Source organism: Plectrocnemia conspersa, unplaced genomic scaffold (assembly GCF_051122295.1).
Source record: "Plectrocnemia conspersa isolate PC_06_02 unplaced genomic scaffold, ASM5112229v1 ptg000014l, whole genome shotgun sequence".
NCBI classification, from domain to species: domain Eukaryota; kingdom Metazoa; phylum Arthropoda; class Insecta; order Trichoptera; family Polycentropodidae; genus Plectrocnemia; species Plectrocnemia conspersa.
This window is the reverse complement of record NW_028277178.1, coordinates 12,723,303-12,739,194: the sequence shown is the minus strand read 5'-3', so window position 1 is coordinate 12,739,194 and position 15,892 is coordinate 12,723,303. Positions and strand designations below refer to the sequence as shown.

Below are 15,892 nucleotides of genomic sequence, written 5' to 3'. Positions count from 1 at the left end.
ATCTATATAATATAAAATAATAACTAAAATAAGTCAACTTTGCGCGATTGAGTCAAACTATTGATATACGTAGTTATTGCCGAAGGCTAATTAGTTAAGTTGAAACTATAATAAAGATGTGCCCATAGCGGAAAACCGTCACGTTTGGGCTATATGGCAAAAGTTTTAGTCTGGATAAGATCCTTCGGCGATATTAAATGTCTGAAGTTTGTAATTGAATTATAAAAAAATAATGCATGAGCTACTTTATAGCTTAATTGACAAATTGATCATTAGTTGTCGAATTATAACGTAAGATCATAAAATATATTTATGGGTTATTATTAGAACTAAACACAAATTAAGAAATATATTTTAATAGAACTCTTACACTGTGTTACTACAAATATTTATTAATAATAATAACTACTAGCATATCCCTCTCATAAATACACATTGTATAAATAAATCTTAATATTGGTTCAAATAGTCTTTCTATACAGAATTTATATTGAGTTATAGTATTTAAGATTATTATTAAATTTTAATAAATATTTAAAATATAGTTAAACAAATATCATTAAATTTTGACTAGATTACAATAAAAAATTTAAAAATGATAGTTATAATTATTAAATATTTGGTTAACTTATAAAATGCTATATAAACACTTAAATTAAAGAAAGTACATAAAAATTACTTTTAATTAAATAATATTTATATATTTTTTTATTATTTTACGATCTGTTGTTAACAATGCGTATTTGTTTCATTACGATATAGACATGTAAAATAACATCGCAATGGATGTCTTCACATAATAATTAATACAAAAATTATTTTTACTTACATTTATATGTAATGTGTAAATTATTTTGTGAAATTAGACATTATCTCATATTTTTAACATACTATATGTGAATTTATTTGCTCATTTAAAATATTTTTATAGTTATAACCAGTAACAGATTTTTTAGAAAGATAAGCTTTCATAAAAAAAAATCACGTTTCAATTCAACAACTACAATTTTAATATTTGTCACATCTTGTTATGATAGTTAACTCGTATACTGTTTTATAATAAGAAAAATAATATTATACTGCATATTATAACCAACCCTTTAAAGCCATTCTAAATAATCTCAAACCATATTTTCAACAATGTTTAAAGTGTTTCCGCTTAAACTACCGATATCAGTTCAGACGTGTCGGATAGCAAAAATATATTTTAAAGCATATAATATCTTATCACGGTACGTATAATGTTTCCAACGACCTGAGAAACTACATGTGAACTGCTCTCGGGAGGTTTAAAGTGTGGATTTTATGCGACAGAAGCATAGAGTTACCAGTTTGTTCTTCATATAAAATTTGGCGTTTCTAAATTATCTCACGGATGAACTTAATTCAAACTATAATAAACTAAAATTATACACTAGCTTCCTAAATATATATATATAAGGGATATAAATATATGTATATAAAATATTTACACATATATTACTTCTGTTTTTATTGAAATTTAATTGTTTTCTTTTATATCGAATTTTGCACAACGGCCAAAAAAACTTATTTAATTGCCCTGGTATTTTTTTAGATATCTTTCAGATAGTTTCCGAATGAGGGATGCGAGTTGCGTTACATGTAAACAACATTATTTTCGTGTTTTGCAGCGTCGCGTATTCGATACGAGATTACGGGAGGGAACGTAGGAGGAGCTTTTGGAGTGACAAACACCACAGGAGCTATCTACATTGCCGCTCCATTAGACTACGAGACCAGGAAAAAGGTAAAACTGTTGTTTACTTTTTTTCGACTTAATAATTGACGTGTTATATAACAGTATTACACAGTGTTGATATGAAAAACATTGATTTTCAATAGTTTTTATAATGCAATTTGTTTGAATTATTGTTTTTAATAACTGTATATTCTATTTTATATAAAATATTTGATATTATTTAAATTTATAATTTATATTACTACATATTAAATAGTACTAAACTATTTCATTTCAGTTAGGGTTAAACTAAACATATTGTTTTTATTAAAAATCATATTATTGTTAAACATAATTTAAGGAAAGTAAAAATAATTGTTAAGACAATACTGTATTTTTTAATTATTTTTTTTTGCAATTTATTAGGTACAGCATTATTTTTGCAAAAATTTAACAAATTCTTAAAAACAAAATTTTTGAATATGTATTTTTAGTCTTTTGCTTGACTCATTCTTATAATTATATTATAATTTTAACTTTAATAATACAAAACCCTTTAATTGTCTTAAAAGCATATAAAATAAAAAATAATAAAAGCACACACAAATATAACAACCCCCAAAACTATAACAGTATATATAATATATTAAACATAAGTTGCTCTTATCCTGATTCATTTTATTAGACAAAAAGATTATGTATGACCTTCATATCATATGAACATACTAAGTCAAATATTTCATTAGAATTGATGAAGATTAGAGTGATGAGAAAATTTATGAGCAATAATAAACTTGATATAAAAATATAATAGGATTAGGCTAGCATTAAAATTAATATAACATGATAATATGAAAAAATATATATATTAACTATTTACATATTTATTTATAAAAATAGAGCGCAGAATTTGATTTTCATATTGAGAAAATTAACAAAACAATAATTAAAAATTCCAAACAAATATATTCTCATAGTTTATGCAATGCTTTTTGCTGTAAATAAAGCACTGTTTGATAACGAAAACGAATATAATACAAAAACCACAAATAAACTTCTCTTTGTACGATTATGAGAAATACCAATGTGAATCGTGTTATAATGAAAATAATATTCGAAAAAAATAATAAATTTAGTCATACAATAATAGTCAAATACATTATTTTTGCACGGAAAACTCATATGGATTGGAAAACCAATAATTTAATAACTGTCTCGCATATATGCAAGACTTAAGCAAACATTGATCCATATAATAATACGTGTATATATAGCTTATAATATTATATCACATAGATGTAGCTATACATACACATGACAATCTGACAAACAAACAAACGTAAAGGGTGCAAATATAATACCGAAAACAGGAGTCAGATTGTGTAAATCATTCGCAAATCTCTTTCAATTTCCTTTTGTAGCCATTGAAATAATTATGTATTTTCCTCTTATTTTTTATTTGATTTTTTAAGAAAAACATAATAAACTTTTATATTTAGTTAATAATCTTCAAATAATTATATACTTATACAATTATCGTAAACCTCAAATTTAATGATTAATTAATTTTAATACTATTGCAAAGGGCGAAATATAATTAAACGATACACTATGCAAAACATCTGACACATCACCTCGGACTACTACTTCGCTACACCTGCGTGTAGCGAAGTAGTAATCCGAATGTCGATGAGTAGAGCAGTCGATTGTGTATAGTCAACTTTTGTACAGCGTACTAAAGTTGACTATACAATAATATACAAAGTCGTGCGCGTAAACCATATATCCACTCCGCACGTTAGAAGAGATAGTAGAAATGCATCGTTTTTTTGCTAGGCTCGTAGGTACAGTTCGTGGGATTTCAGACGCATGTCTGGCGTGTGGTTTGCCAAGTGTTTGCGTGTGATTTGTCAAATGTATATAAATTGCTACATATATCATTATAAAAATGAAACACCGTCTTGTTATTGTGTATGTTACACTCAGAGTATACATTTAGTCAACACATGCATTGCCTAGTAGATGTGTGCATTGTCACAGTATACACAAAGAACACAGAACTAAGCCAATCACAGTATACACAAAGAACATGATATAGAAGACATCTTAATTAGATGTAGTTAAAATATTTACAAAAGTAAACAAAAATAACGAGTCAGATCTTTAGCGCTGTGTCAAATAACATATCACAAAACTGTTTTTGAACAAAGCACATTATCTGATTGACCACATATGACAGCGATAGTTCTTATATTTTTTTACGAATCAAAAAATTATTTTTAATAATTTATTAATTATTGCTTAGGATTTTGTTATATGTAGTTTTTTATTAACTTTTGTAGCGCATTAGATTAACACATAGGAAAAAAATGCTTAAATTAAATAAATAATTATAAATTAATAATTAAAGGAAAGACCTAACCTAACACAATGCCTTCTTAATTTTTTCGCAAAACATATTAGCCTTTCAGCATTAAAAAAAGAGCTATTCCAATTGTTTCATATAATGGTAATAATAGTATATACTTATATTAATGTTAAATAGTCAATATATAGGTGTAGTTTAGATAAAATCTATAATACACCTATAATATCTATAGTATATAAACCTTACTACACACATACATAAAAGTTGCTAGCTTTTGAGACTTGTGAGCTGAGAATATATTAAAGCTAGATTAATTTTACTTCCACCCCCCTCGCTACCTCCTTGCTTTTTGCTCTACGTAATTTCGCCACTTGTATCTGTTTAATAGCGAAGAACAGAACTTTATAACTCAGGATGTCATAGAATCTAGAAAAATTACTTGACAGGTTTACCCAATGCGTCATTACTCTATACAATTTATAATTTCATTTACCATTTTATGCATTTAAATTATTATTAAAAATGCACACAAAATGTTAAATTAAACAAATGAATATTTAGAAAATTATAATGGCGCATACCCAAAAGAGATACTATCCTACATAATTTTTTTTAGCTCCTCGTAGTTAATACCGAAAACATCCTTGTGTCTGGCAAGCTCGCTTAAAGGCTGGTGTAAGGAAAGCGTTTTCAAGCGCTAGAGTACTGGTTGCGGTTTTGAAGAATAAGGGACGCAATCGTAAATCTCAAGTGCACTTTACAACCCATAGCTGAAAATCCTTGAGCATCAACGAATTGTCAACGCCACTCTAAAGCAACATCAAAGAATGCTTTATTGAATACTCACTGCGTTGAAAATGCAATAAATTGTACCTCAACTCTCTTAAAATAAATGTATATAAAGATTCAAGATTTAAGATTTAAAATACAAGAATTATGAAAAAATTTAAAAAAATTCAGATATTTGTAATTGATTAAAGCCTAATAAATTTTATTGACTTCATCCTTTCTGACCGAAAAATATCGTTGTGGCACAATTGCCAACATTTTTTTTTATATTATTTATAAGCAAAATAGAATATCTTTATTTTAAAATTGAAAGTTGAAAAATTATCAATTGATGTATGTAAAATATATTTTAAGTCGATTCACTGTACTTTTTAGACATTCAGGTTCATTTGTATTTTGTTTTGCCAATTTTTACAACACTATCGTAATTTAGGGATAAATTACAATTGTAACCAATTTTATCAATACATTATTATAATAAAACAATTACCATAATTTAATACAGTGTATTGTATATCCTAATTAGTATTAATTCGGTCAATTTACTGTTAATTATTCCGTCTATCTATAGTATTTCGATAACAATGCCTTTGTGTCAAAGGCATTGTTATATACTATATAAATGTGTGATTTATACATTTATAAGGATATGACTTGAATGCTAAAAAAAGTATGACTCTTTGTAAATTTTAGTATGTTATTCTTCTTAAATAGAATATGGTTAAGATTGCATATTAATGACTTCTCGTTTGCAACCCTTACATACGTATTCATAAGTAATGCAACTGAACTTGTTGTTTTTACTGTTTTACGCGCTAATAAATAATACGATTTGAAGTTTATTATAATAAAATAAAAAAAACCATAAATTAAAAAAAATGTACGTTACAGTTTTTGTTTATAGGATATATAACCAGGATAACTTTATTTTTTTTTTCGCTTACAACTTGTATAAAATGTGTATTTTTATGAACTACATAAAATTCATAGTAATTGTATCAAACGGTACATTGAAAGAAGTCCATTTTTTTAAATATTTTTATGTGGTCATATGATACTATAAAATGAGTATTTAATACATAAAAGTTGTTTATAATTCTTGGTTAACATAGATACTATCTAAAGTAATTTAATCCATCATCTGCAATTCTCTTTACATGTCAAGCTAGATGCAAACGTAGCGTTTTGGAAGGATGTCGGAAATGTGGCGTTTCCGTGCATTACTAGATTATATTCCAAACATATATATATATATATATATATATATATATATATATATATATATATATATATATATATATACATTAATTCTTCATATGATACCTAATTTTATATCAAACTTAGTACTTTTCACGATTATTGTTTAAATTACGTTCTTAACTTTGAAAGTAACTAACAATATAATGAAATTAAAATTAAAATATTTTATCATAATGAAAATGTAATAGAACAAAGCAAATCAAATTAAGAACTTATACAAAAATAAAATATATCTCGTATACTACTCAAATTGTTTTTTCTCAGAATAATCTGACAGTGTAATTTTGCACAATATTTTTTTATAATTTTCATTTTATTACATGAATTTAAAAGATAGTCAAAGTAATATATTTTAATGTATGTACAATCGTTCCGTCTTCTCCAGCGCTAACCGTTAACATTACTCACAAAAGGGTAATATTTAGCTTTTATTTTAATAAAACTTTGTTGTGATGAGACAGAAGTTTTTTAAATTGTATGTTTGTCATAAAATAGAAAATATTTTCGTCATAGCGTGCTCTTTTACTACCGAAAAGGCAAAAACGAGTCGCAAAATTAATCATTTATATGGAGTCGATGCTATAGATGTTTTAGCGCGAAGGAAGTGGTTCCGTTGATTTAGAGGTAAATTTTGATGTCAAAGGTTTATCTTGGCGTCAGACTACCTGTTATCATAAACGTGGATAAAATCAAGATCATGATTTATAGCAACCGTTAATTGCTGACACGTGAGATTGGATGGATAATAAACATTACTGACATTAATTAAACTTGGAATGGTCAAGAGATCGATATTTAAATGCCAATAAAAATAGTGAACACAATTTCTTTATGACATCTATTACTTGTAGCTTACAACAACTCAATATTGACAATAAAAAATGGATTGAGTACAGCGATTTTAATTAAAATTGCCCACGCTTTACAAGTAAAAAAATATTATAACATGGATATTTTTGTAAATTGTGAAATGAATAAATAATTAAGTAATCTGGCGGCAAAGTAGATTTAATTCTTACTGAAAGGTTTATGACGATAAAAAAGCATGAACGATTAATTAATGCTGTTTCTATTAAAAATATTTAAAGTTAATAAATAGACAATTACGCAAATACTTAATACATATTTGACCAACACAATACGTATTTTCGATATTGGTATTATACATATTTAATTTTTTGCTGATTCACAATATCCGGTAAAACATTGTCTAGCTAGGAATTTACCCTTTGCATTATGCTGACATATCAAGCTTAATTCAAGACATCAAATACCCCGAAAACTAGTACGCCTCACAGATAACGAATACGTGCATTACACTAACATGAAATTTAAACCGACCCCACACACACACCTGAAATATTCATAAGGTCCCTTATTCACATATCACCGATCGTGCCAAATTCTCGCTAATTGCCTCAAATATGATAAACGTGCCGTCACCGTTGACAGGTGTAATTTAATTGTCAAACCCAGTTTCTCCGGCGTTAGTTATACCTAATAGTAAGCGTTAGACACGGACTAGTGGGCATTTTCAACGTCGGCTAACCCGATTGGCCCGGACCGGCCATTCATCAAGCGCCATTTTTGGGTTTATCGGACTAATTCGAACCGAACGGACACTGGATACTGAATACTAGCTCTCTATCTCCATCTCCTTCGGCGCGTCAGATCATCCGAGATGAGTAATGATATTTGCCCGAGTAGCTGACAGCTTTATTTGCGGCGGATTTACCCGGTAGCCCAATTTCCGACGGGCAATTATTGGAATTGGGCGTCCACCTGACTGGAGGTGGATTGAAAAGGGCCGATAAGGAAGAGTACTTTTTCTTGGCGGAAAAATTTAATATTTTGCCTTTCGTTTCGAGAAATGATAAAACGGCAACGAATAGAAACTGCCTCTATCTACTGGTATAATAAATAGAGACAGGTGACGTGTCCTTACTTAGTAGTCGGTCCGTATCTACTAATATGTACTAGCAATAAACGTCTGTGAGAAGCAACGCTTCTCATCGTCCATATAATTAGGTTATATTAATTGCTTGTACCGAGCATTATTTTTTTTATTATATTTGTCAATACAATATCGCAGATTTTTATTTATTTATATATTTTAAATAAATTAAGACCGTGGCCAGATTACCCAGATGCGTCACGGTGGTTAAAAATACATTGTATTATTACAATACACAATCAAATAATACAAAATAGAGAAGAGATAAAATATATATATATATATATAAAGATTGAATAATACAATCTGAAATATTGTAGCTTCTCGTAGCTGGCCAGTTCGCTAGTGGGGTCGTCCTGGCTATAACAGGCACCAGAAGAGGACGCATAGAATCCTTAATAATGTAAAAAAATACAAGTGACATACAACTATCTGCGAATCGTATCCCACTGCTCCTGAAAGAAAGGCGCATAGATACATGCAAAAAATTTCTTCATATAAAGGTATCTCTATAACCTTTTTTAAACTTTTCAGATTAAGAGATGCAATTGGCGAGACCAGAATTCAATTCAAGATCCCGATGTAAGCATGCTGAAAACTTAAGTGTCATAGAAGTCACGAACAACTAACGAATATTTAAAGTGAAACGCGTTCTTCGCAACAGAGCCAAAAACCTTAAAAGTTTTTTTGTAGACGTCGTCACTTACTCTTAAAAATAATACCGAGAATTTGAGTGAAAGTTTCACTAGCCAAAACAGTTTCACCAAGATCATAGTATGTCGAAGAAAATCGGAAAACTGACACAATATAGTACTTTCCGACACTCAGAGGCAGACGGTTGACAGAAGCCCACCTTCATAAATAACTCTGTAGAGAGAAATAGCTGATTTAATACATCTAGATAATTTCAAATCATCTGCATTTGGTCCTACTTTCGTTACTCTGCTATGCTTTGTTCGTCATTAGTAGTGCCTCGCACCCTACCTCGGACGGAGAGTTCACTTCCACTCAAGGGTTTGGGTTTTAACCTCGCTCTCTCACACTATAATCGCTGAGCTCCCGCGTGTGGTCGACTGGCGCCGACTGAAGGGTGCTGTCGACAATCAAACTATTTTTCAGGAATTCCAGATTTGGGTTTTAAAACGTCTTTGAGAATCATTTTGCGTCCTCTTTTGATGACCGTTGAGGCTAAAACGTCTATGGCTGTCGCCATCCGGGTCCTTAATACGCCAGCATTGCACATTGATCTATTTAATGTCAGCTACGAGGAGCTGGTCCGGTTCATATCAAATAATTGAAAAAAATTATAATTTTTTTGTTTGCTTTATTCTATGTTTTATTTAATTAAATATTTTTTATGTAATGAAATAATACAATGTATTATTTTCGACCATCTTGACACATTGGGGTAACCTATTAGGTCAACATAGTCTTTATTTAATTCAAATAAATAAATAAATACAAACCAATAACTGTAATCTAAATACTGATTAACGGTTTAAATGTTTTGAGTAATGTACACTACTTATATGTACTTGTTTATAACACTAGTAAATAATTATAAAACTTTAATTATATTAGCATAATATGCTTTTCTAATAGTTTAAAAATATATATTACATACAATTTGAAAATCAGTAATAAAAAACTAAATATAAGATTTGTTGAAAAAATATTTCAAATTAACAAAAATTACAAAACAACATTATGATTATAACCTAGTAATGAATTATAACGGATGTACACGAGAATCAGATTGGACCCTCAAATCGTCCAACCGAAATATAATAATGCAAAACTTTGTATGATTTGATTACGAAACCCTATAATAATCATAACGTAATTTGCAAAGTTATCTAATTCAATATTATCACATGTAATATTACAACTGCGGTTTAGAGCGCGCGTAATTTAATGTACAAATTAAATTAAATTAATTCATCCCGCGTTATAAATTTACCTGTTTACAACTAGAACACATAGTTTTCTGTTAAAATATGAGATGAGGGACGACCCTTTTGCCGCTGGGATCAATTTGCAAACTGACCTAACGCGAAACTTTGCACGACGGAGTTAAATAACCCAGTTAAACTCGTATGGACGTAAGAAAAATATTATTTTTCGACAAATATTATTTTTTTATTCAGCAAATGTTGTATTATTGTGAAAAATATACACAAAAACAAATATTTTCGCATCGTTCGCTTTAGCAAAAAATTGTCGCTGTTATTGTTGTTTATTTTATGTCATGTGATTCCCAGTTATTTTAACTGCTTCGAGGCATGCTATAAAACATCTTTACATTTATTATTTGCTTTACGTAGCTATCGATTGCCTATAGCACTTTGAACTGAAAAATGCCAAGGAAAACAGGAAGGAAGCGCTTTTGACCCATTTAAAGTTACTTTTGCATTTGTCTTCATCAAACGAAACTATGGTGCAAAATAAATCCTTCTGATTTTGATTTATACATTTTGTTTTGCCATAAAATTTTATATACAATATTGTGCCAAAATTAAATTGGTTGAACATTGGTTGTAATAAAAAATATAATTAAAAAGCAAAGGTTTAACGTAACAAATTTATATAATTCTTAGTTACTTAATATTTTTTCATATTCTTGCCAAATAGCATTTTGTATAAACATATAAAAACCTAATTTACAAGGTAGTCTACATCCAGATCGCCAAAAACATGAAGTTTATATTTTAATTTTTAACCCTTTGAATACTGAACAACGATATATCAATGTTTGTGATAACATTATTCAAATGATATCGACAATCGTTGTTTTGAAACTTGTTACCACATTAATGATATAAAACACATCATCGGACACTTGCAGTATACTATAAAAAACCATTATTGAGGAGAAGCATTACCTCACATGATAAATTCTCTACGATAAAAAAAAGAGTGCTATCAGTACAGTGGTTAGACATTATTTTGAAACGTGCTCTGAAGTTTTCACCCGAAAGAAATTTTTGTTCTTTGGGACAATTCATCGATCGTCTTTCAAACCATGCAAGTTTATTACAGCAAAATTATTTTATAGGTAAATTAAAACCATACATAGAAAACTACCCATAAAGTATCTGAAGTTGGTAAGCAGACATAGAGCGACATTGTTCATTATTTTATATTTCTTTACTATTAACTTTACAAATTATCACAAAAATACAAAATTCAATAACAAAAGTGATATTATAAAAACCTTTAACGACTTAAAAGCCTCTAAAAATGAAGATTTTTTACAAATTCATTATTAAATCGTTGACAAAATAATATTTCTGTGAATATGGCATGTTTTGGTAAATAAAAGTGTAGTTAAAAAACATAGTGTTTTACATTTTATTAAAACATAAGCCACTTTGTGTAAAACTAACTAAAAAAATATTTTACAAAAATGTAAATCAAAAAAACTATTTTAGATTTTAAAAAAAAGAAATTGTTTTTTTTTATTTATGTTATAGCAACTGTAATAACTTTAATTATTTGATTAATTTCCTAAAAAAAAATTAAAGAAACATATAATAAAAGAATAAAATTAATTTACTAAAACACCTAAAAGTTATCTCTTCCGATTATGCATTTTATAAATGACTTTATTATAGGTAGTAAAAAATGATAAAATTTACTGTTATGTGCTTGCATAATTTTTCACTTATTTAAACCTAAGACATTAAAAAATATAAAATAATCTATATTGTTATTACTTTTTGTTAAAACAGTCAAAGGGGCATTTTTAGGTCATCATAATTAAAATGAGATATGATACTAATTAGAACACCCCCAGGCCGAGAACTCATTAACTTTAAGGTGCCATTCAAGCTCGCTATAATTTTTTATGTTCATTTTAAAGCAAAAATCTAACGAAATACGTATTTTTAGAATAACAATATAGCATTATTGTGTCAATCATATTAATTCAGAAGAACATTAATCATCGAAAGTCGAAAGTTTTCTATTGTTTAAAGTTCCTTTATCTTTTTTTCTGCTTTTCATAGCATAAAAATATTTATTATTATCAAAACTAATTAGGGAAAGCTTGTCAGTCGTTCGATTCAAAGTTCACATAATCGACGGAGAGCTCTTGGAATTTGTGATTAATTTCAAAGACACAGAAGATTTACAAAGATTTAATGCGACTTGCCAAAAGCTCGGCGTGAGGTAAATCTCGTTTAAATTAAATTAAATTACAGCTGGGTACTGTTAATTTAACACAAACACGATTATGAACTCTTGCATGTGTGCCTATATTGTATATAAATGTGCTTACGAGCATTAGGCAAGATTAAAATTGATATTTTTAATTGAACTCAAACAAAATTGCCCTTTTGAAGCTTTTGAAACGGTTGTGTACATGCTCTTGTATTATGTTGGTTCGTTTAGAATAAGTATCACAAATTGCAATAATAAAATTAACAAAGACTATATATAGATAAAAATATATAATAATACTATCTAAATTGCATTTAATTTTAAGTAACTTGGCATAGCATTATTTTAACATTTATATTATTTTTTAATGTAAGGTTTTTAATACATGCGCCACTTGCACATAATACTAATTTTTACCTTAAAATAACATACAAGAAACGGATTTATTTCACTGCCAAAATTTTTTTGTAGGTCTATTATTATTATTAAGGACTAATATTAACGACGCATTAATTTATCTATGTATTAATAACTTATTTATTAAGACGTTGTTATCTCAGTAAAATGTAACACAATATAATAAATTATTTTTGTTTCGTTCAACCCATTTTTAATTTAACCAGGTTATATAAAAAATATACACTGGGTTAAAAATATTTGTCGACTATGCTAAATAGCACTGTAAAATGTTAAAAATGTTTGCTAACACAATGGATGTAAAATATACGTTTTTTTAAACTGGATTGATTTTAGTCAATTTTTATACATTGTTGATTTAATATTTAAAATATTTGCGTGAATATTTCTTAATCATTGATAATGCATTTTTAATAATATATTTTATTATATATCACCGGTAGATGTACTATATAGTATGTATTTTCACTAATAAAAATATAATATATTTTATATGTGTTAGTGAAATTAAATGCTGCTCTGAACTGACTCGTGTTAAAAAACCGACAGAAGTGGTGGTTTTCAACTGATTTGACTTGAGAGTGATGTTCAAGCAGGGATGGTGATATTAAATGCACATCAATAAAATTTGCGATAAGGTGTCAAAGATGCTCAGATTATGTAGAACAGGTGTCACTTTAATAATTTATTGGCGATTCTCGTTCTGTACGATACGTTAGTTCGTAGCGTACTCAAATTTGACTTTATCATCTGGAATCCAAATAATGCGAAGTACTTATTTTTGTTGGAGAGAATTCGAAAAAATTATCTCAGAAATCTTTACAAGAGAGAGTACTGTTCAAATACGTATTTTTATCCTTGTATATTTTTCCTAGAAGCGTTAAATAAAGCATTTTTTGAAGCTGTTAAGGGGCGGTGCCGACAACCCGATAATGTTTGGTGACTTTCGGTTTCAAGCTTTAAAGTAATCAATGTCAAAAATTGTATATGAATCTCAAAATAAATTATCGTTTAAAAGTATATTAAACATTTATTATGCACATATTCATAATAATCTAACATATATGTTTTGCGTTCGGGGACTTAAAACTAAATTTAAATTAAAATAACTTTAGGCTTTTCAAAATAGTGTTATATAGAAATTGTTAAAGTTGTCATTTGATACTCACACGAAAGATTAAAATTAAGATAAAACTAAAATTTTGCTCGTAACTATTATACCAATATATGAAATATTAATGAGAACTAAAAAATGCTTAAGAGATTTTTACATCAAGCATTTTCTAAAAAGTATAGCACAAGTTTTATAACATATATTACATTTAAAATTAAAAAAATGGCAAATAAATTATTTTTTAATAAATTTATGCAACTTTGATTAAATAAAGTTAGGTAAATAAATAATACATATATCATATTATTAAACTATTGCTATTTTTGTTTTTTACTTATTAGGCTTTTTTATTTCACTTACTTGTGTTTTTAAAATTGAATTATAAATATTTTAAGCATACTTATATAATTTTGTTTAAATGTATATGTAATATATGTATAACTTTAATGTATTAAATTGTAGCCGTATAATGGGCTTATTTTTACTAATGCTTTACGTAAATAAATAAGCAAAAAAGTGAGCCAATGAAAGAATAATGCAACTAAAATCAATTTGTAATATGATTTAAAAATTATAAATTATTGAGTCAATGTTGTGAAATTTTGTATAAATAATATATATGATTTAACTAAAAAAAGACAAATATAAATACTACAGGAACAAAATATTTCAGTAGATTCATAAGCAAATAATTTTACATACAAAATATAAAATACGTTGATTATTAAGCTAATTACTAATTAAAAGATTAAACAAATTAAAAGCGTGTTTTACAAAAAAAATCATTTATAAAATCAACCAAATTTAATTAACGAGCATATACGTAAATATAATTTTAGCTATATATGTTATCTATGGCGCAGTATATAGTGTATGTAAATCGAGAAAGTAATAAAATATGCCCTGAGCTCAGAATTGATGCTTTGTTTGGCCGAAACTTACATCGAACCAGAAATCCGATAAGAACATCTAGCGGTAGTGGGTTAACGGCGACGGCAGGGCTAAAAGGGAAAATCCCGACAGGAGGGAAGGCACATCGCTTCGCAAAAGTTTAGAAGGCTCCCAATTAATTTGAAACCGTCACCGAAATGTCACGGTCGTAAAAAGCAGAGCCTCCGAGCAGAATTCCCCGGCTGATTTGCATAATTTAGTCGCGGTGTTAAGCCGAAACCGGCAAATGAATAATGAGAATTACGGGACGCAGTTAAATTTAATTTATGGATACGTTTTTAAACGTACCAACATTGTTCATGATTTTTATTTTTTTGTAAATGCGGTGGAACAATCACACAGTCGCCGATTCGCTCGGTGCACCTAAAAAGTTGCAAAAAATAACATACACGCGACCCAAATGTATTTGACCGAAGCAGAAATAGATAAAAGAGAAGTTTTAAGCAGACGGGCAAGTTTAATTGTACAAGAATTTGGGGATTAAAGCTCACGTACAAGGGGGATTTGGGTATAAAATATATTTTAGAATTAAACAAATCCTTATAACTGACCTGTTTAACTTGAATTATATATCGCTGCGGTAGCTTTTTACTTTGCTATCTTTTTGCAAGCGCTGGCTTTTTCAATATGAAAGATAATATGAAATAACAGTGTTCCCCACTATGAGCCACATGCGGCTAGGGCTTTCAATATCAAAGCATATTCTTAATATCGGTGTTAGATTATTTTTTTTAAATATAAAAATTGTAAAGAATACGTTGAATAAAATCTTAAAATTACACATGATATAATAAAAAGTATTTAATCCATAAGTTGCCGAGCCTCCAAAATAACTATAAATATTAATCTATCACGTCATCAAAAAAAATGTGTTCGGAAAAAGTATTATTTTTCCATAAAACAATATCCTATTGTCCATTAAAATGGATCCGGTTTTGTATTTAATGTTGACGCATAATCCGGCAATTCTTACCAAACTAGCAAGAACCGATATATCGAATTCAGCAACTAAAAGGTTAATGTATTTGATATTCATAATAATATTCAAAATTCCTCAATCTAAAAATAAAGGACAATATCAATATCAAAACACAGAGTGATTCAATTACATTTTTAATTGATAATAAAGAATCTGATCCTATTAATATTATCCTAGTTTTTTTAATAATATGAAGGAAT

The 15,892-nt window shown here is 28.1% G+C and overlaps 1 protein-coding gene across 4 annotated transcripts in view; it reads left to right on the top strand.

Moving 5' to 3' along the window:
• Positions 1–15,892, top strand: part of LOC148226245 (neural-cadherin-like) — a 192,100-nt gene that overhangs the window by 152,654 nt on the left and 23,554 nt on the right. For all 4 annotated transcript variants that reach the window (XM_088203955.1, XM_088203954.1, XM_088203953.1 and 1 more), the window contains exon 3: positions 1,653–1,768. In XM_088203955.1, coding sequence (XP_088060081.1) covers positions 1,653–1,768 — 116 coding nt within the window. The remainder of the gene's footprint in view (positions 1–1,652; positions 1,769–15,892) is intronic.